This window comes from Coloeus monedula (genome assembly GCF_965178545.1).
Source record: "Coloeus monedula genome assembly, chromosome: 9".
NCBI lineage: Eukaryota > Metazoa > Chordata > Aves > Passeriformes > Corvidae > Coloeus > Coloeus monedula.
This window is the reverse complement of record NC_138789.1, coordinates 498,618-519,540: the sequence shown is the minus strand read 5'-3', so window position 1 is coordinate 519,540 and position 20,923 is coordinate 498,618. Positions and strand designations below refer to the sequence as shown.

At 60.2% G+C, this 20,923-nt stretch overlaps 1 protein-coding gene across 1 annotated transcript; it reads left to right on the top strand.

The window, feature by feature from the left end:
• Nucleotides 1-5,544: 5,544 nt before the first annotated feature.
• Nucleotides 5,545-15,595, top strand: QSOX1 (quiescin sulfhydryl oxidase 1; the record flags this gene model as incomplete). The annotated part of the gene is made up of 12 exons (XM_082287364.1): nt 5,545-5,821; nt 8,005-8,105; nt 9,399-9,447; nt 9,627-9,729; nt 10,518-10,608; nt 10,837-10,982; nt 11,414-11,551; nt 11,692-11,821; nt 13,652-13,774; nt 13,884-14,028; nt 14,268-14,447; nt 14,856-15,595. The coding sequence occupies 12 exons, from the start codon at nt 5,545-5,547 to the stop codon at nt 15,593-15,595; spliced, it is 2,223 nt and encodes a 740-aa protein (XP_082143490.1).
• Nucleotides 15,596-20,923: the final 5,328 nt, after the last annotated feature.

Below are 20,923 nucleotides of genomic sequence, written 5' to 3'. Positions count from 1 at the left end.
CTGCTGTCCTTGCCCAGGATGCCCAGCAATCAGCGTGATGAAGGCTCTCATTTCCTCATTTGCAAGTCTACGTTGCTTCACTTTGTCACTGACTTTCTACCAGTGGTGTTTGTGCAACTCTTCCCAGAACCCTCGGAGCACGCTTGCCTCTGACAGCCATTTCACCTGTGGACCTGGTGAAACTCCTGGGCTGGGCAATGGCAGGCAGCCACCTTCCCGATGGTACGCTGGATTGAGTGGGACTGTTTGGTGCCTCCCTTCCCAGGTACAGCCCACTCCCAGGTGCCTCCCTGGGCATGTGGTGCCAGCTGCAGCCATCCCACGTCCTAAAATGCCTGGCAGAGCACTGGAGCGCTTGCAATGTTGACTCTGCTCCAGACGTCCTGTGCCCTGCCTAGCACAAGGGCTTCTGCAGTGTCCAGGCTCTCATTAACACAGCCCTTGGAAGAAAAGGAGCTGGTGGGGAGCTGCCGAACGCCAGCAGCTCTTCAGAGTGCAGGAAGGAGAGGAGGGGGGCTGCCCAGCCGCTGGCACCCAGCCCGGAGCATGGGCCATTGCCTGGCAGGAATGCAGATGAGATGTAATGGAGTTTGAAAGCGTAGGGCACTCTCTGGGATGCCGGTCCTGTGGGGGAGGGAAAGGCACCCTGTGAGACCTGGAAACTGGAGCAAACAAAACCCATAGCCCCAGCCCTGCACCTTCCTGCCTCCTCCTGAATAAGATCCTGCAGAAATTTGGGGAAGAGGAGGAGAATAGAGTGGCTCTTTTCAGGAGGGTGATGGTTGGGCAGGTTCAGGGGCACAGAGTGGGCTCTTGAAGCACAGATGCCTACTTTTGCCTGCCAAGTGTGCTATGTGAGGATGGCCTGGAGCAGGGGGTTAGTTCCTGCTCTGAATGTTTCTCTTGGCCCCAGTTTTCCAGCCCTTTGCTCCACCTGTACAAGACCTCCTGTGTCTCTTGGGCTGTGGTCCCTCCCTGATGCAGGTTTCCAGTGGCTTCCTCTTGCATGAAGTCTAGACTGACTCAAACTCAGATTTTGTCTGAGAATTTGCTGGAGGTGGAATTAACACCAGTTTGGGCGGGGGGGGGGGGGGGGGGGGTGCCTCAGATTTGATTTGATTTGATTCCAGCAAAATAAAAGAGGCTGCAGGAGATCCCACTGTTCACGTGGCTTGGCTTGAGAAGCTCGGCAAGGAGCCTGGTCCAGTGTCTGTGCCCGGCTGCGTTGCTCTGTGGACCGATGGAGCCAGTGCTGCTCAGTGAACCTGTGATTGGGCACAGCAGTCCTTGGTTGGTGAGACCTTGCTTACGTTGCAGGACTACTGTCACAGCAAGAGAGGAGTGCTCCGTTGTCATCCCTGTGGTATTCTCAGTTTCATGCACTGCAATTAAACCACCTGCCAAATAATGATGTGGCAAATCTGGGCGGTGTGGCCTCCTCCAATCTGCTCCTTAAAGCTGGGAACATGAGCTGGACTGGAAAATATCTGCTCTGTGCAACCTGGGTCATGGCAATCATTTATGACTGTTAGTAGATCTGAAATTTGCAGGTAAAACGTTTCCTACCCAGACATACCAATGACAGGGCCAGTTCCTCCTGGTCTCCCTGGGTTCCTCTGAAAAGAGCAAGGGCAGCGAGGCTGCCATCCTTTGGAGCAGGGATGAATCAGCAGAGGGTGAATAGCAGGAGCTTGGTGCTGCTGTATTCTCTCTGCAGATGCAAACTACGTGATCACATTCATCACATCCTGAGAATGCACCCTGGATTTGCTTTTGTGCCTCTTGTTATTACAGGCTGGTTGGGCTTGGAAGGTAGAAATCAACGATTTCCGACCAAGCCTGTCTCATGGAGTCAGCAATTCCCAGCTGCCAGTGGGGGCTTCCAGGGGCTGTCCTGGTCTTCACAGGTGTCAGCCTGGCAGAGGCAATGCAGCGTGTGGGAAGCACATCCACTCGGGGTGTTACTCCCTGTCTCAGCAAAGCTGGCAGGTTTGTGGCACAGACGCTGCCCAAGGTCTTGTCTGAAGCCATGTGTCAGCTGAGGTGCGACTTGTGCCACCGAGGAAGAAGTGCCACCTGGATTGGAATGTTGGGGAGGTGGCAGGTGGCACAATTTTCATTTGCTCTCTGAGGGAAATGAGGCTTTTCCTTTTATTCACAGAAGGAGCATGCTTTACGCAGTGCTGTGCTGCAGGTCAAGGAGGGCTTCCTTGAGTGCATCATCTTGTGAAGTCTGGAGAAAGGAAAACTGTTGAGCCTCCTCTGCAGCTGGTATTTCCAAGGCGCTTGCAGGGGAGTTGGATGCAAACCTCTCAGAATGGCCTCCAAAATGCCAGTGACGGGGTTGCCATGATTGTATCATGAGTCTTGCACTGGTTGCGTGTTTTCCTTGGAGTCAGTTCCTGGAATCGCACAATTAGGTAAGAACGTGTTCTTCAATTTCAAGGAAGAGAGTCCATTTCAGGATCTCCTTGGCCCTGAACCTACACAACTAAAGGGAAGTGAGAAGACCCTGGGTCTGCTTGCCTGGCCATTTTGAACATTTTGTAGACAGATTTATGCTGCTAAAAACGAGAGGCTAATAAAAGCCTCTCTCTGCTTTCTGAAATGTAGTCCTCTCCATCACTTCAAGGGCTGAACACATAAAATCCAACCACTCTTTCCTTGTCTCCTCGCTAACCCAGGACAGAGGTGATCTGAGTAGCTTTGTGTCTGAAAATGATCCATTTTGGGTGCACGAAACAAGTTCTGCAGGGCTTAAATGATTTTGGTGAGATCATGGCCGCCTTTGAGGTTCTCAGCCTGTTGATGTTGCCCACGCCTCACTGACTTCAAGGAGATTCCTGCTGGGTGTTAGTCTGGGAAAGGAGATTTCAGGGCTGATGAGCTTAATGAGCTAAAGCCACAGAGACTGTGCAGCACAGGAATCTCTGTGGTCATCCTAAGCCCATGGCTGTGCTACGGAGTGTGAAGCACAGCTCTCCCCAAAGTTAATGATGCCCAGGTGGGCGCTGAAGGCTTTGCTGTGAAAACCAAGCAGGTCCCTAAATGTGCTGTGGGAGCCTAAAGCTGAGCTTTAGGGCTGGCTGGGGCTCAGCAGCCCAGCATCCAGAGTCACCCAGCACCTGTCCCCTGGTTTTGCTGCCTGCAGGTTCCATAGCAGCCAGAGAGGACAAAAAGGCAGAAAGCACTGGGAGGGCATTTCTAAAACCTCCCCAGACTTCTACTGCTTCTTGACTGCTATTAATTCATCTTAGTCGCTTTCAAATCCAACTTAAAAAGGGTTGTTTCAAAGCCTCTGCTCCACCTTTGTCTTCCCATGCCCTGTCTCAAGGTGTTCTGCAATGAAAATACGTCTCTTCCCAGTCTGAGGTAGAAGAAAAGCCTCATCTCTTGCTTTGCAGCAGCATTCAAAGGAAAAGAAAGGATTTTGGGACAAGTCTGTGCCTGGAAAACTCCACACCCTGCTGCTGAAGGAGGCTATTAGCTGGGGAGCCTTGGGGATGGGACGTGCCAGCTGGGCAGTAGGGTCGTCGGCAGCATCCCGGCTGTTCCCGGGGCAGCAGGAAGCAGGAGCATCCCCACCCCAGGGCTCAGGGGATGAGCAATGGCATGGCTCACCTCCAAAGGAGCCGGAGCCCCGGGGTGTGGGCTCCTGCCTCTCTGCCTTGGTGCTAGATGCTGCTTTTGCATCTAAAAAAGGATTCAAGGAATTTGGGCTGCCTGGGAGGAAGGGGTGAGCTGGATGGGGAGGATGCTGGCAATTACGCTGGCGCTGAGCACCTCTCCTTTGCTTTGATAACCTAATCAAGCTGATGAGCCCTTAAAATAAGGCTTTAGCCCAAGGTGAGGTAACGGTGGTGATGTCCCTGCACACGGAGATTTTTGTGTTTCAGTCACCAGCTGGATGAGGACAAGTCCTGGCAAGGTCTCCGTCAGTGAGGGACCAACTTTCAGGGCAGCCTTGCACAGGCTGGGCTGTGTCTCTCTCCCTCCTGGTTAGACAACGAGGTGTGATAATCCCTTAAGGACTTAATTACAGCTGGCAGGGCTGGAGCAGACCATCTTCTGCCCCATTCCTATCAGCCTGGACCCACAGAAGGCGGGTGGGAGCGATCCCATGGGTTGTGTCCAGCATGCTGTGTCCCCCCAGGCTGAGCTGTGTCAAGGAGCCCCCGTCGTTTCCCGGAGCCGTGCCCCGTGGGGAGCCCCTGCCCTCCGCTGCCCTGTCGAGCCTGGGCTCTGGCAGGCTTGTTTTTCTAGCATGGTGAGTCCGCCTGAAATGCCTAGGTGGGGCCCAGCATGGATAATGGCCTTCCTGGGGACAGAGCAAGCACCAAGCCCTCAGCAGCCATGGGGCACCCCCAGTGCCAGAGGCTCCCTGGCCTCAGGGGCTGGGGAGGGAGCAGAGGGCTGGATTTTGGGGCTGTGTCCACCCTGGCAGCGCCTGGCTCTGCCCCGGGGCACTGAGCAACGGGCACCTTCCGTCTGGGAGCCGGTGACGCGGGTGTGTGCGTGAGCAAAGGCACGGCTGGGCCTGGCCTCGAGGGTGGAATCACAGAATCCTGGAATGGTCGGGGTTGGAAAGGACCTTAAAGGACCTCTGGTTCCATCATCCTGCCAACCCTTCCCCTAGACCAGGTTGCTCCAAGTCCCATCCAGGCTGGCCCTGAACATTTCCAGGGATGGGGCATCCACAACTTCTCTGGTCAGCCTGTGCCAGGGCCTCACCACCCTCACAGGTGGTGATATTTCTAATATCTAATCTAAGTCTCAGTTTGAAGACATTCCATTGAAGGGGCCACTGGGGATGGAAGGCTGCTTTTTTTAGATGTAGAGCTGGATTTTGTGTGTGTCACTGGATATCCTTGCTGGGCATCCCTGGCAGGGTTGGGGAGAGGGCAGGGATGTCTCCAGGGTCCCCATTCCACAGGATGTCCAGGTGGTGCCCAGTGACGCTGGCTGATGTCAGGGCATCTGACCAGGGCGCTGCCCTCAGGGTGCCCATGATGGTGGCAACGTGCGTTTTGGGGCTGAATCAGCTGCCTTCGCCATTGCAGAATCACAGGTTCATTTAGGTTGGAAAAGACCGCTGCGATCGTCAAGTCTGGCCTGTGACCCAACACCCCCTTGTCAACCAGGCCACGGCACTCAGTGCCACATCCATACTTTCCTTAAACACCTCCCGGGACGGTGACTCCACCGCCTCCCTGGGCAGCCCTCACTTTATCAGAACTGTATCATTTTATACCATTTGTCCCCTCACGGAAGGGCAACACTGCAGCAAAGGGCGGGGAGGGGAGTACTGGGCCCCCTCCCCGTGATAGGGGGGCGCCGAGAGGGGCCGGGGGCTCTCGGGGGCTGTGCCCGGGGGGCTGTGGGGGCTGTGCCCGGGGGGCTGTGGGGGCTGTGGGGTGTTCGTGCCCCTCCCAGGGCGGGGGTTCCCCGCGCTGTCCCCGCCCCGGCCCCGCCCCGGGGGCGGCGCTCCGGCGGCTCCGGGCGCTAAAGGCGGCGGCGGCGGCGGCGCGGGCGGCCTGGCGGGCGATGTGGCGGCGGCTCCGCGCCGGGGGTCGCGGGGGCCCGGTGGCTCTCCCGCCGCTCCTACTGCTCCTCCTGCTGCTTCTCCTGCTGCTCCGGGTGCCCGCGGCGCGGCCCGGTCGCCTCTACTCGGCCGCTGACCCCCTGGAGCTGCTGGGGCCGGGGGCGGAGGGGCGGCTGCTGGGCTCCACCAGCGCCTGGGCCGTCGAGTTCTTCGCCTCCTGGTGCGGGCACTGCATCCACTTCGCGCCCACATGGCGGGCCCTGGCCCACGACATCCGCGGTGAGTCCCCGGCCCCGCTGTCCCCGCTTCTCCCCATCCCCGCCCGCCCGCCCCATCGGCGGCCCCATCCCTCCCTGTGCCCTTGACCTTTTTAGCCCCCACCTCTTATCCGTGTCTCTGTCCTCTTCCATCAGCACCCCGTTTAATCCCAGTGTCTCTGCCCCTGCGCACCCTTAAATGCCCCCTGCGTCTCTGTCTGTTCACCCGTCAGCGCCCCTAAATTCTCTTCCCTGTGGCCCTGCGCAGGGGAGGTCCCGCTTCCCCTCCAGGAGCATCCTGGCATCCCTCCTGCGTCCTTGCCCCGTCGTCCTTCTCCTCTCCGCCCGCATTCTTGAATCCTCCCTGCATCCTCGTCCCCGTCAGCATCCCTGCATCCTCTCTGTGCCCTTCCCACCACCGTCCCTCTGTCCGCTCTGCCCTGCCCTCCTTCAGCTCCCCAAAACCCCCCTACGGCCCAGCTCCAGCCTCCCTGGATCGTCAGCCTGCTGGGAAGGCCCAGCTCCCTGCCGGTGTCCAGGTTTTCCCCCCCCTCCCCCCGATATCCAGGCCTGGCTTAGCAGCATCCCTGGACCCGCTTTGGTAGGGAGAAGCTCAGGTGGAGCCTGCCCCAGGCATGGGGGGTCCCGCTGCCCCCCAGACCTCCCCGCAGCCCCGCTCCTCCCGGTGCCTGCAGGGATGGGGACGGCAGGTTGCTGGGCGCTGATCCCAGCTGGTTTGTTCCCGGCTTTGACCTTGATGCCTGGCCTGGCTGGTGCCAGCCGTGCCTGGGGACCCGCACACCCCGCTGCTGGGCCCCTCGTCCTCGTGCTGGGACTCATCCTGCCTCCCCCGGCATCCCGGGGTGCTTCTCCCTGTTATTGCGCTAATTGATACAGCGCGGCGGTGCCGGGTGAGTCAGGGGGCCGGCGGGGCGGGCGTCCCGTCCGTCCCTCCGAGGGGATGCCGTCCCTCCCTGGGGATGCCGTCAGAGCTCCCCGACGGGCAGGATGTGAGGAATGGGGTGCGTGTGCCCGGGCCCCGCGGGGGAATGCCGGCTCTCCTGGCCCCTCTCCAGAGAGGGCTCCCCGCTCCGGAGGCCGGAGCGCCGATGGTGTGCCCGTGGAGGCAGGGCGGGGAAGCCGCCCCCGTGCTGCGCAGCATCCTCGCTGCCATTCCCACGGCTGGATTCTCGTAGGAGTGGGCTGGACGGGGAGGATGCCAGGGTGAGCCGCGGGCACCACGTGCCGCTGAGTCCAGGAGCGTGCCTCCTCCCTGCAGCAGGGCTTGTCACCAGCCCTCCTGTGCCACGAGTGCCAGGGCGGTGGGAAGCAGCTCACCTGTCCCGTCTCCTGAGACACGGGGTGGTGTGTCCCTGCCTCCAGCATGCTCACACCTGGGGCAGCACAGGCTCCATCTGCGTGCCAGTGCCGTGTCCCTCCCTGTCCCACTCTAAGGACAGGCTGGACATTCTCCAGCTTGTGTCCTTTACGCTAAAAAGAAGCCATTTCAGAGCTTTATTCTCCATTTTCCTGCTGGTTTTCAGAGCCTGCTGTTTAAAATGCCTCCATGCCCTCCTTTGTTCATCTGTTTTACCCCAAGGACCCGCTGCTCTTCACTGGGGAGATGGTGGGGAGTCACGAATGGGGAGTGGGTGCTCAGAACCTGGGAGGGCTCTGCTGCAGTGCCCTGGCCTGGCTGCTGGTTTTGGGTTGTTCCCTCTTGGTTATCAGCTGTGCCCTTGGTCTGGGTGAGACAAGCTGGAGCCCGTGTTCCTTGCTCTCCCCAAGCTGCGGTTAGCCATCCCTCCCCTTCTCCTGGTGTCCTCTTCCCGGGAGCTGGGGCAGAGGTTGGACAGGCAGAACCAGCCAGGCAGGCGGCATCGGGCAGAGCTGCCTGTGCTCTGGCGCTGGCAGGGCAGGGCGTGCAAAGCCGGCTCCCGCCTCGCACGGCTTTCCCTGTGCTCCTGCCGCCCGGAAAGTAGGGCACCACACACCAGGATGGACCACAGCTCTGGGTGTTCAGGCTTGGAAACCATCGGTCGCTGCCTTGTGAGGGGCAAGCAGCAGTTTGGGACAGGAGGGTCTCTGCCACTGGCACAGCAGGAGATCCCTCCTGTCTCTGCTGCAGGCAGCTGTGGGGAGGAGGGCGGTTTTTGGGGCTGTGGGGGTGCTGAGCTGTGCTGACCTCACCCTCTGTCCCCGCAGAGTGGAGGCCTGCAGTGATCCTGGCGGCCATTGACTGTGCCGACGAGGACAACCAGCAAGTGTGCTCTGATTTCGGGATAACCGGCTTCCCCACCATGAAGGTGAGACTGCCTGTGCCAGCTGCTTGCTGGGTTTCACTGTGCTTTGCTTTTTGGCCTGTCCCTCCCTTGCTCAATTGGACTGACAGGGCTATTGCACCAAAATACTCCCCTTGGGGCTTTGCAGGCCAGAGCTGTTTCACCCAAAACAGTGCTGTGTCCTGGCTGTGCCCAGTGCAACTGCTGGGTGATGGAGCAACAAGGAGGAGGGGAAACCAAAATGCTGCTTTGTGGCGAAACATGGAGGCTGGATCTCTGCTAGGATGAGGGAGAATCTGAATCCTGGGTTGGAAACACTTGGGAAAGGCTGTTTGAGGGCAGAGGGAGGTTGCAGGCGCAGGTTTTGGAGGAGGGCACAGGGATGCTGCGGGAGGTTGCATCTCCTGGGAGCCTCCTGCGGTGGCTGGCAAGGAGCCATCCCTCCTGCTGGGCCTGTGCCCAGCCCTTTAGCTGTGTCAACACACTGCTCTGCAGAACCTCCCGCTGCAAACAGAGCCTTGCTCCAGCACGAGCAGTGAAGCAAAAGCGCTCCAGGTGCTACAGGCAGCAGTTAAAACCAGGATTGCCTTGAGATGGAATGGGTAGCGATAAGGGTTTTATCAGACATGCCCTCAGTCCCAGTTTACAGGCCCAGCTCCAGGTGGGGTCAGATTTGGGGTTTTCCAGGCAGGTTGGCTTGGCCCCAGCCCTACCCTGGGGTCTCATCGAGCACTGCCCTGGGACACCGATGGAAACATCTCCCGGGGCCGGGAGGTGTGCTGATGTGGCCGTGCCAAGAAGTCACTTGCTTCACATCCTGTCCCTGCCAAGCACCTTTTGCAAACAGCCCCAGCTCCCAGCCCAGCCTGCAAAGCAAACACCTGGCTTATGCAACCTGGTGTAGCTGCTCTGGCTCTACCCTGGCTACTGGAGCCACTTTGGGAGGCTGGGAGTGGGAAAACCCCCTATTTTCTGCTTTGTCAGAGCTCTGGGGCAGGGAGACTGGTTTGCAGGACTGGGAAGGTTCCAGCTGCTTCCCTGGAGACACCTGCTCCACTGCCTGCCAGTGCTCAGCCCTTGGCCAGACATGGCTCCCAGCCCGTGCCTGCATCCCTCCCCTCTGGGGGTGCCCTGAAAGATGGGGCCACGGCTGGGAGCTTCCTCTGTGCTGCCTGATGTCAGCTGGCATGCTGCAGTGTTGTGGGGAAACTGAGGCAGAGCTGATCTACAGGGAGCCTCAGCCTGCTGGGTTGCACTGCCTCATGTCCCACTCCAAACACTCACTCCAGTTTCCCCTTGTGTTTTTTTCCCTTTCAGTTCTTCAGAGCTTTTAGCAAGAAGCCAGAGGATGGGATAAGGATTACCAGTGAGTATTCAGAGCCATGGGGTTTTTTACCCCGGATGTGAATGGTCCTGCTGCCCACACCTCCCACACGCTGGAATATCTGGGAGCTCTGGGGTGGCAGCTCCAGGCAGCTTCCCTCGGCTCAGCCCCTGGGATCGGCTTCCCCAGGACCGACCCCTTGGTGTCGTGTCCCCCTGCAGATCCCAGTGCCACCGTTGAGGATCTGCGCCATGCCATCATCACCAACCTCGAGCAGAGCCAAGATGCCTGGCCACCCGCCTGTCCTCCGCTGGAGCCAGCAAGGTAGGGGCAGCAGGAGGCCAGGATGGCCTCTGTCCCATGGGGAGCAGGTTTCTGGGGAAATCCTGAACCCAAAATGAGCAAGCAGCAGCTGCTGCATCATGCACGTTCCAGGGAGACACAGATGACCTGGCCAGGGCAGAGCCATTTCCATGGCCCGAATGAGATGGGGCCATATTGTTGCATCTCCTAATGAACCTGCTCATCAGCTCCACTTAGAGCAAGCAATTCCTGGGCCCCAAATTCTTTGGGACATGGCAGTGTCATGCCATGCTGAATGAGGCTGCGTTAGAAGCTTTCTCCTGTCCTGAAAAAGGGTTTTTTTGATAGCATACAATTTTGTTGGTATCTGAGTTGTCCTTGCTGGATGCAAACAGTTGCTGCATTGTCCTGAGAAGGAGCCTTTGGATTTCCCAAAGCAATGGTCGAGCCAGGCACATGCCTGTATTCTGGTGCCTCTGTGTCTTAGCCAAAAAAACCCCAGCCCTGGTTCAAGTTCATTGATGTTTTTTTCCCCTGGGCGAGCGTGCAGCTTCCCCCTGCCCTGCCCTGCCTGTGCTTTGTTTTCTACCTCCTTGGCCAAGCCCCGTGGGTTTTCTCAAAGCCTGCGGACCAGAGCAGAAAGGAGGCTGGAAGCTGCAGCAGGAGGCATTGCCTGCTCAGTGGGGCTGAGCCTGCCCCAGCAATCCCTGCCAGATCCCAGCGGGCGAGGGTCGAGCTCCCCGTGCATGGGAGGGTGGAGCGTCCTGCTGATGCCGAGGCACCTGCTGCCGTCCTGCTCTCTCTTGCAGTGCGGAGGAGGTCCGTACCTTCTTCCAGAGGAACAAGGACCAGTACTTGGCACTCATCTTCGAGAAGAGCAACTCCTTCGTGGGCAGAGAGGTGGGTACAGCTACATTTATCCCCTGTTTCTCTTGGAGCCTGTGTCACTTGGTGCCTGATAATTCTCAGGCGCCTTTGGCGGGGCAGCTCTCTCCAGGCAGCCTGCCTGCCCAGCTTGCACACAGCTTAGCCAGTGCCAAATGTTACACAGGGCACTGAACAGCTCTGCTGCATCCCTGGTGGGGCTGGGGAATCCCTCTGCCCCCCATCTGACCCCGGGGCTTGCAGGTGGCCCTGGACATGCTGCAGTACGAGAACATTGCGGTGAGGAGGGTGCTGAGCACCGAGGAGGAGCTCGTGGAGAAGTTCGGCGTCACCACCTTCCCCTCAGGATACCTGCTGCTCCGCAACGGCTCCTTCTCCCGCCTGCCCGTGTGAGTGTGGGACACGGCAGGGTGGCTCCAGGCATGCTGGTGGGGTGCCAGCCTTGTGCCCATTTCTCTGTGCTCCTCTGTAATTGTGGGAAGGCGCATCAGGAAGGAGACATGGCTGGGTAGGGGAGGCTGGGCACTGAACTGCATTGCCAGCCCTGGCTGGAGCTGGCAGAAGGGAAAATCCTTGTGACTGAGCCATCCCGTTGCCACACCTGCCTGGAGGTGGCATGACATGGCTACCTGGGGCTCAGTCCTGTTCCAGGGTGCATGTAAGGATACCCACTGCCAGGGCAGGTGGAGAGTATGGCCCACCATGCGCTCCCTGCCCAGGCCCGAATTACCCACTCGGCTGAGCCTTCTTCTCTTTTGCTTCCTTCCTTGGGGTCGGGTTTCGGAGGGAAGAGGGACTCAGGGCTTCTCCTTCCCGGCAGGCACATAGAGGCGCGCTCCTTCTACACCTACTACCTGCGCACGCTGGCGGGCATCACCCGTGGCTCCTACAAGCTGAACACCACGGCCAGCACCGCCAACGACACCGACCGCGCGTCCCAGCCGCTGCGAGCCGACCGGTCAGAGCCCTCACCCTGCTGGGGACACCGGGGCTGGGGGGTGCCAGGGGGGGCGAAGGGCTGGGACATTCCTTCCCTGGGAAAACCCCTGGTGTGGATGAAGGCGCTGATGGAGCCTCGTGTTGCGCTGCCCTCCCCAGCTCCAAGCTGTACATGGCCGACCTGGAGTCCGCGCTGCACTACTCGCTGCGGGTGGAGGCTGCCCGTGCCTCTGCGCTGGCCGGAGCCCAGCTGGCCGCCTTCAAGTGCTACGTGGCCACGCTGGTGAAGGTGAGGAGCTCTGCGTGTCGGGAGAGGAGCTGCCTGTGCCTCCTTGTCCGTTCATGCAATGCAAACACAGTGCGGGCCACCGTGTCCCAGTGCTCATGGGTAGTGAAGCGTGGCAGTCCCAGGTGTGGGCCCTGTGTCCCGGTGCTCAGTGTACGGCATGGCTGCTGTCAGGCTGTCCCTGTCCCTGCACATCTCCACACTCAGCCCAAAGTCCCAGTGGGAGCTACGAGGCCGTGCTGGAGTGCTTCAAACAAGATGCGTGCTGCCGGCTTTGGTGGCAGTGGGATCAGCACTTGGGGGAGGTGTTGAGGCAGGAGGTCTTCTCAGAAGAGAGGCTGTCACCTGCTGGGGTGTCAGAGATGGCCACAGGGGTTTGTCGCTCTGATCTGGATGCTCGGCTCAGGGAGCCAATCTGCAGGCTCCTTTGATAATAGGCCAGGAAAGGAACTCCCACTCTGAGTCAGGCTCCAGACAAGCCTAATTTAAGGTCTCCTTTTTCCTTCTGTGTTGGGCCTGGCAGAGCTGAAGTGAGTGAGAGCCTTGAGCCAGCACAAGCAGGGCAGTTTAATTTCCTGCTGCGATGGAGTCCTGCTGCCTCTGGCTGTTTCCTCCGCCGGGCCTGCAGGGGCCCTGTCTCCATCTCAGTCCCTGTCACAGCCCAGGCTGCTTGTCACAGCCCAGGCTGTGCCCTCCTTCTTTACTCCTTCCTTTGTCAGCCAGGGTCTTACACTCAGTTTGGACCTCACTGATGTGCAAGACGCCCCTTGCTCCCACCCCCATCTGCTCTGTCCCAAGAAACAGCTCCAAACATGTGCCTCAGACCTTCATGTGGCTCCTCTGCTTGGCCCCAACCATTGCCCTCGCTCTTTCTCCCTTGAATGCGAACTACGGAGACGGGAAAATAAACCCCCATGGCACCAGCTCCCTGCCCGTGGGTACAGGTGTGCTGGGGTGGGGAGCAGCACTGGTTATATTTGATCCATTTTCAATTCTCCCTGCAAACCTTCCCCTCGATGAGCTGGAGCAGTGGGTGGTGGGTGCGGGTGCTTCCCCGAGGATGCTGAGCCCGCGCTGCCATTGCCCTGCTCATCCACAGGACGGAGCAGCGTCCCCAGGATTGCCAGCCCAGGGCTCAGCCTGGGGGAGCTCAGCCAGGAGGTCCCAGCATTAACTCTTGCATTCCCAAGAGATATTAAAGGAAAGGAGAGGGGGGGAAACGTGGAAATAAGTGGTTCCTGGGGGCAGGGGATCGCATAGCAATGCCTCCTGTCCAAGGAGTCGGGGACACTGTGCAGCGGAACTGTCAGGTCACAGATCATTCCCGTGCAAATTTGGCTCTTCTCATGTGGTTCCCCATGGGCCTGGGAGGAAGAACAGCTCAGACTTAGCAAACTCCTCCTTCCTTTCGCTTCTCCATCAGTTCTGTGTGCTGGTGTCTCCTCCTGCCCACAGGTCGATCCCTCTGTCCGTCTGTCTGGTGGTGGCATGGGCTGCCAGGCTGCTCGTCTCCCGGGAGTGGTTTTAAAGTGCAGCTGCTAATCGGCTTTGCCAGACTTATGGACAGAGTGGCTTTTTGCCTCCCTCAGTTGGGGCTGGGGTTTGGAGCCTGAACATGCACACAGGGGACTTGCCACCCGGGGGGGGGACAAGCTGCAGCTCCCAGCCCCTGGGAGATAGGCACCAAAACCTCGCCAGGACCTCGCTGCCCTCCAGCACGGAGGATGCTGGTGCTGCCCAGTGCCTGTCCTGGTGAGCCAGGGGTGCCTGTGGGCTGCCCTGCTGCTCCCAGGATGGAGTCTGTTTTTTCTCAGCCCTCTTCCCCCTCTGCAGTACTTCCCGGGGCGCCCCTGTGTGCAGACCTACCTGCAGACCCTGGATGCCTGGCTGAGGAACTGGACAGAGCCCGAGCTGCCCCGCACCGTTTTGAAGGAGGCCATGAAGAATAACAGAGATGTAAGATGCCCGTGGGCACCCCCAGCCCCTGCTCTCCTTACCCCTGCCCCTTGCCCCCCAGCTGGCATTGCCTACCAGCCCCATCACGCCGTGTCCATCTGTCCACCAGGCCTCCCACCCCTCCGTGCTCCCCACCAACGTGACGTGGGTGGGCTGCCAGGGCAGTGAACGCCACTTCCGTGGCTACCCTTGTGGGCTCTGGACCATCTTCCATCTGCTGACTGTCCAGGCTGCCCAGAACGGTCCTGACAAAGGTATTGGTGTCCCTGGGGGCATCAGGGGCTCAGGGAGGGAGTCCCCAGGTGGGCTCTGGCATGGATAGGGATGCTGCATGGGGACAAAGGTTTGTTTCTGCCCTTCTTCATCTCATCCAGGGGCAGTTTCCGTGGGGGACGAGAGACAGAGAGTTGGGGTGTGGGGTTGCTACCTCAGCCATGGGACCGTGGTGGTGGCACTGGGGTCCAGCCTCACCCCCGTGCTCTGCCTCCCCCAGAGTTGCCCCTGGAGGTGCTGAGCACCATGCGCTGCTACGTCCGGCACTTCTTCGGCTGCCAGGAGTGCGCCGAGCACTTCGAGGCCATGGCGGCCGAGTCCATGGACAGGGTGGCCAGCAGGGAGGAGGCCGTCCTGTGGCTCTGGTCCCGCCACAACAAGGTCAACGCTCGCCTGGCGGGTAAGGGGGGCTGCCACGAGGGCAGTCGGAGCGGCTTCCTGAGGGAAAAGGGGAGGTGAGGTGGAGGAACGTGGGAGGTGAGGTGGAGGAACGTCCCTCCTCCTGGACGGATCTGGGAAATGGCTGCAGGGTGCAGCAGCGGGGACATCCTGCTGTCATTGTCCCCTGTCCCAGGGGACAGCAGCTGGTCACGCAGCGTCAGACTGCCCTGGAGTTGCAGCTGGATCTTACATGCTCCTTACAGGGAGCTTCCCAAAGCTGCTGTTTGCCCACGGAGGGACCCTTCCTCCCGAGGTGGCTCCTCCAAATGTCCCCATCCCCAGCTGCTGGATTCTCCAGGGTGTTCATACCGGGGGAGGGAGTATCACACGTCCCCTCTAACCCCCTTGCTGGCTCCGGTCCCTGCAGGAGGTGACACCGAGGACCCCATGTTCCCCAAGCTGCAGTGGCCTCCGCCGGACCTGTGTCCGCAGTGCCACAAGGAGGAGCGGGGGGTCCATGCCTGGGAGCAGCCGGCCGTGGTCACGTTCCTCAAGGCACACTTCTCCCCGGCCAACATCTACATGGACTATGCCGAGGCCGACCCCATCCCCGCGGCCAGGGAGGGGACCGGGGCCAGGCTGGGCACGGAGGGCCCGCGAGAGGAGAGGGGGAGAGCAGACGAGGAGGAAAAGGAGACGGAGGCAGAGGCGAGAGTCCCGGGGCGCCCGGGCTCGCCCGAGCCGCGGCGCCCCAGCATCGTGCGGCTGAACCCCAAGCTGCGGGAGGGGGGCGAGGACATCGTGGACCTGGATTCCTTCAGCGAGCAGCACTTCAAGAGCCAGGCGCTGCGAGCGGCCGCGGGCCGGCGCCGGCGCATCAGCAAGCGGGACACCATCGCCCTGGCCCGCGGTGCCGCGGCGGGCAGGGAGCGCCGGCGCGCCCCCGGCGTCCTGCTCCGGGAGGAGGAGGAGGAGGAGGAGGATGCTGGGGAGGGCCTGCGGAGGAGCCCCTGGCTGCGGGTGCTCGGCTTGGGCTTCTCCCGCCTGGACATCAGCCTCTGCGTGGCCCTCTACTTGCTCTCCTCCATGTGCCTCCTGGGCATGTACACCTTCTTCCGCCTGCGCACCCGCGCCCGGAAAGGTCGCCCCGGCTTCCCCGTGGCCTGACAGGGGTCGGGGGGCCCGGGGGTTTTCCCCGGGTGGGCGGGCTGCTGAGTCAGGACAGCCCTGGGACAGCGTTTTGTCCCACAGCGGGGAGGGGTCTGGCACATCCCCCTCGGGAGCTGCCCTGCTCAAGGCAGTTGCCGCGCCCAGGGTAGGGGGTAGAGGGCTCTTTTTGGGAGGAAGGACGTGTCAGAGCATCCCCCTCTCAGGTCATAGTGCCATGTTTTTGGGCGTGCGGGGGGAGCTGGGACGCGAACGGTGGTTTGTGCGTTGGCACCCAGCTGGCCTCAAGCTCCCTGGCACTGGGCTGGTTTCAAACTGGGAAGGCCAGTCCTGTGCTGGAGAGCAGCCCATTAGGGTCCAACCACTAGCAGGGCCAGGAGGGTGAAGGTTTAGCCCCAAAAAGTGGACACTGATGGGTGGGGGCAGCACTCATGGGTTCAGATGCATTTTGTATCCCCCTCTTTGAGATGTGGCCCGGGGCCTCCCCGCCTTTCCTCGCCCCCTCCCCACGCCGTTGTTCATTCTCTGCTTGTCTTAGTGGAATAAATTATTTTTGCCGACGCCTGCCCTGCTGTGTCGGCTGGTCCCTGCCACGTGGGCATGCTGGACTACCACCCCCCATTCCTGCTGTCCCTGCTCCCACCTCCCCCCTCCATCCTGGGAAGAGCACTTGGTTTAAAAATCCTTCCAATATTTTTAATTATTGTGGTATGTTTTCTCCTGCCTTTTCCTTCGGGATGATGCACCTCTGGCTAGCTGCCCCCCCACCCCGTACAGCTGCTACATCCCCAGGGCTGGGATGGCTCATGGTTTCTCCTCAAGCAGGGGCGGGAGAGGAGGTATGTGGGGGCCAGGAAGCTGATGGAAAAAAAAGTTGGCACGAGCTGTGGAGCTGGAGTTCGGTGCTGACCGTGCCTGTGGTCCGGAGCAGGGAGACACACAGCAGCATCCCTGGGGACCAGGACTGCCGTGGGTGTGGGCCCCCTGTGCCTGTCCCCGATTCTCTCTGCCCTTTTATCCTTGTTAGGAATCATTAAGGAAAATGGTTGTTTTCCAGAGCCGGGGCCGGGGCCATCTGCTCTCCCAGCGCTGCCTAAATCCCCCTGTAACAAATTCATTGGGATTATGCTGCCCTCCCCTAATCCTGGCCCATCCCCCCGCGTGGGGGATTTAAAAGGATTAGAGCCCGGCCGATAATAAACTTTATTAAGGGGGGAGGGGGGGTGTCAATCCGATTTGGAGCCTTTTTCTTGATATCTTCACTTTGCCCAGGTGGGAGGTGAGGGCTGGCAGGATGGGGAGGAGGGTGCCCGGCTCTGCTGCTGCCTTGGCTCCGGGAGCTCTGGCTCCGTCAGCCCTTCCTCCCTCACCTGCCCGTGAAATAAATTTTCTCTCTCCATCTCTCCTTTAATGTTTGTGCGTGGTCACGCCTCCAGGCGTTGTGGGGCTGGCACCCCTGTCCTGCCACCTCTGGCCCACTCGGCCTTGGCCATGTCCCTTGAGCGGGTACTCGGTGGGCTCGTCCCAGCGCGGAGCAGGGCTGAGTTCCCCCGGCCGGGGCTGGCCCTGCCCACTACGGGTGATGGATGGGGAAGGGCTCATCGCTGCAGCCCTGCTGCCTCCTTCTCCTTGATTTCCCTGGGGGGTTCGCCCCCAACATCAATAACCCCCCGTGCACCCCCTTCCCTACCAGCTGCTCCTCCGTGTGGGACCGAGGGATCGCGATGTGGGGCTGCCCGTGGTTACCTCCGCCCCAAAATACCTCGGCGGGATGGGCAGGGGGTGCAGCAGGTGGGTGAGGGGGATTAGGGCTGGGGAGGTGGGCGCTGCCGGAAGGGGGTTAGCGGGATGCCCAGATTAGCAGCCCCGACAGGCCCGCAGCCTAAAGCGGCAGGAAAAAGAGAGTCTGCTAAATAGACTTTCCGTAATCCTGTTTGGTGCTGTCCCAATCCTCCCGGCCCCGGCTCTCCCGGGCTGTGGCACCGGGGTGTCCCCCTCCAACACCTGGGGAGCCCCAGTGCAGGGCACAAAGGGGCCAGGCCGCTGCAGGGCTCGGAGTGTCCCCCGCACGGTGGCCCCTGTCAGGATGGCTTGGGGACAGGCCAGCACCCCGGCGCTGCACGGCGGGAGCATCGAGCTGCTGCGGCCGCACCCGCAGGTGGGACAGGCTGTCCTGGGGGCCCCACTCCGAGCCCCCGGGGTGCCTTCCCTGCTGGGGTTACCCCTTCCCGGCACTGCCACGAGCCCGGGGGTCCCTGGGGCTAATTACCCAAATGGCCACAGGCTGGCGCGAGGCGGCCGCTATTCCCTAATACAATTTGCCCTCAAGTGCAATTTAATTTTCTGCGAGGCCGGTGGCCAGCCCCCCGCACACCCAGCCACCTTCCCACCCCTTCAGCGCTCTCTCCTTCCAGCCTTGCACCTCTTCCCTTTCCCTCCTCGGCACAGGGAAGAGCCTTTCTCCACCGGCATTCCCTCTCCACCCACGGTTCGGCCATAAAATCACCGGGGGTTCTCTGAGCGCCGATTAATTTTCAATTACAATTAGCAACGCCCCTGCCCGCGAGGGGAGAGGCTTTCCCTGGCTGCTGGTGAGTACCCGGGTCTCGATGTGCTTGTGCTCGCTGCAGGCCAGTCCTGGCGATAGGGATGTGTGTGGGAGGGGGTAATTATTGGGATAATTCAGAGGTGGGGAGCAGTGGGGCTCGGGGCGCTACAGCCGATGCTGCCCAGAGGGGAGGTGGCCTCATGCTAGAAGGTGGCTGTGGCAGCTTTGGACCTGCAAGGATGTTCCCCCCTTGGTCTGGGGGGGCTGGTTTTGTCACACGAGGGGACTCCGGGAGCTGGGCTAGCACCTGGCAAACTCGCTGCGTGGGCAGCACAAAGCCTCAGTTCCCTGGCACCCCCAAACCTGCCTGGGGTTTGCTGACTGGGACACAGCTGCACTCGCATCCCACAGGCATGAGCCAGGAGTGGTTTTTCCCTATATTTCCTCATATTCCTTTGTATTTTCCCCAATTCCGCCTTGAAACCCCCTTGTTCCACCAGGGAGCTGATGTCCCCCTCGGTGACACGGTGTCCAAGCCCTAATTCCGACGTGCCCAGGGCTGGGGCACACAAGGGGAGACTGGGTCTGTGTCCTGTCACAGGCTTTGGGATTTACCTGCATTTTATTAACGCTCAGTCCCAGCAGGGAAGGTGTAGGAACACCATCCCTGCTCGTCTGTGGGTTTTGCATCATCGCCTCGTGCTGCTCGTGTCTTCATCTGGCTGCAGGGCTTCAGGCAATGCCGAGGAGGGAGCAGGGCATCTGTGTGGGGCCAGAGCTCCCCAAAAGTGCCCCAGAAACGCAACCTGATTAAAATCGTGACATTCACCCTTCTGTGGGCTGCACTGGGAGGAGGAGAAAGCCTGGAGGGGGGCATTTCACACCCACCACATATAACCCCCCTCCCTGGGCGCCACCAGGACCCAGCAGCATTTTGGGTGGCACAGAGGGGGTTTGCTGGGCAAGCAGCTCATGCCCATCTCAGCCACCCTCTCCTTCCTGTGAGATGGGGAAAACAAACCCAGAAGAGACCAAAAAACCCAAAGTGATCTAAAAAAAAAACCCTAAAGAGACCAAAAAAACCCACCCCACTAACATAAGGAACAGATGGACAGCAGGAAGGATGGAGGAGAACAAAGCAATGCTACCAGGAGAGGAAGGGATGAAGGCTCCACTGGGAAGATGTGAGAGCGAGCACGGAGAAGATACTGGTGGGGTGTTTTTTTTGGTAGTGGCAGCCCCCCCCCCCGGCAGCACGATGCTTCCCCAAGGTGAAGGCTCGGTGCTGCGTGGCTCCCTTTGCCCGCTCACCACTTCCATGAGTGATCCAGAGCAGGGCAGAGGGGGCTGGATCAATCTGGCAAAGCAGAGAAATGAATGAAAATTGAATTCCCCGAGGAGAAGGGGGTGGGGGGGAGCTGTTATCCCGGCTGAGAGATAAATCAGAGCGTGCCAGAGAGCTGGGAGACCGCGATGACTCCCAGCAGCGGTGGAATAATTAGGGAAATAGGTTGGAAATGCAAAGCAGCGGGACAGGGAGGCGATGGGGCAGCGTCCGTCTGTCCGTCTGTCCGCGCGGCCGGCTAAACTTCTCCCGTAAATCTGCCTTAGGGACCTGCCTTTCTGCGTGTTGGGAGCCACACTCCGGCTGGCTGGGGACCGGGGGGGGACGGTGGCCCCTGCCCCGAGGGGCTGCGGAGCGCAGGTGGCCGGGGCCGGCGGGGCTCTGGCTGTGCTTAATGCACTTAAGGGCTGGAGCGTGATTTAGGGGAGAAGGGGATGGGGTGGGGTGGGATTCACCTCCCTGTGGTGGGAGGCAGATTTTGGTGTTCGCTGAACTACAGGGTGAGCTCACTCGTGCAATGAGCACACACCGGTCCCTGCTCAAAGGTGAGAGATGAGCTGGACGGGGTTTTGCTCCAAAAAATGAAACTTTGGGGGTCAAACCCCAGCATCTCAAAGAAAAACTTCAATTTTTTCGTAAGGAACCATCAGGCTTAATACATTTATTAGCTTTTACTACTTTTATTTTTAGCTTTTTTTCCCAGCTGCTGGCTTGTCCCACCTGTACATTTCCTGGCAGGGGAGGGTTTCAGGTTTTTTCAGGTGGGAAAAGCCTCTTCCTAACTTGCATTTCAGTGTGGAAACGAAGGCTTGGCATGAGCACACCTGAGCTGAGGGTGGCTGTGCTCTTGGCTGGGTGAGCATCCTCCCTCCCCTGCCAGAAACTGGCATGTGCCGCCCCGGGGGTCTCACCCTGCTTGGTGCTCTGGGCAGAGCGGGATAGCCCAGCACATCGGGGCTGTGTGGCACCATTGTCCCCGAGCTGGTGACACGGTGAGCATCAGGAAGGGTGATGCTCGAGGCGCCCACTCTAACTGCAGCTCCATTTCAGTGAGTTTCCTTGCTCAGCCCTTGGCTGCCAGGTACAACCACACCGGTTTCCCTCTGGCGCTGTGGGCTGGGATGCTCCAGGGTTTTCCCTCAGCAGAGCGCCATGGAGATCCTCATGGAAGCCGTAGCCACGCCGAGCCCTTTGCCCTGTGTCTTTGGCATTGCCACCCTTGTGCCACCACGGCCAGCGGGCTGTCGGGCTGAGCACACTGCAGCACCGCGGAGTTGGGCTGGCTCTTTCCATGCCCAGATGTGTCCCTGGAGAGGCACCATTGGGACAGGCCCCGGAGATGTGTTACAGCGACCTGTGGAAGCAGAGCTTGCCATGGCGGCGTGACAGCCGCTGGGCAGTAGCTCATGCTGGCGCGGGATGGTGATGCGCCGGT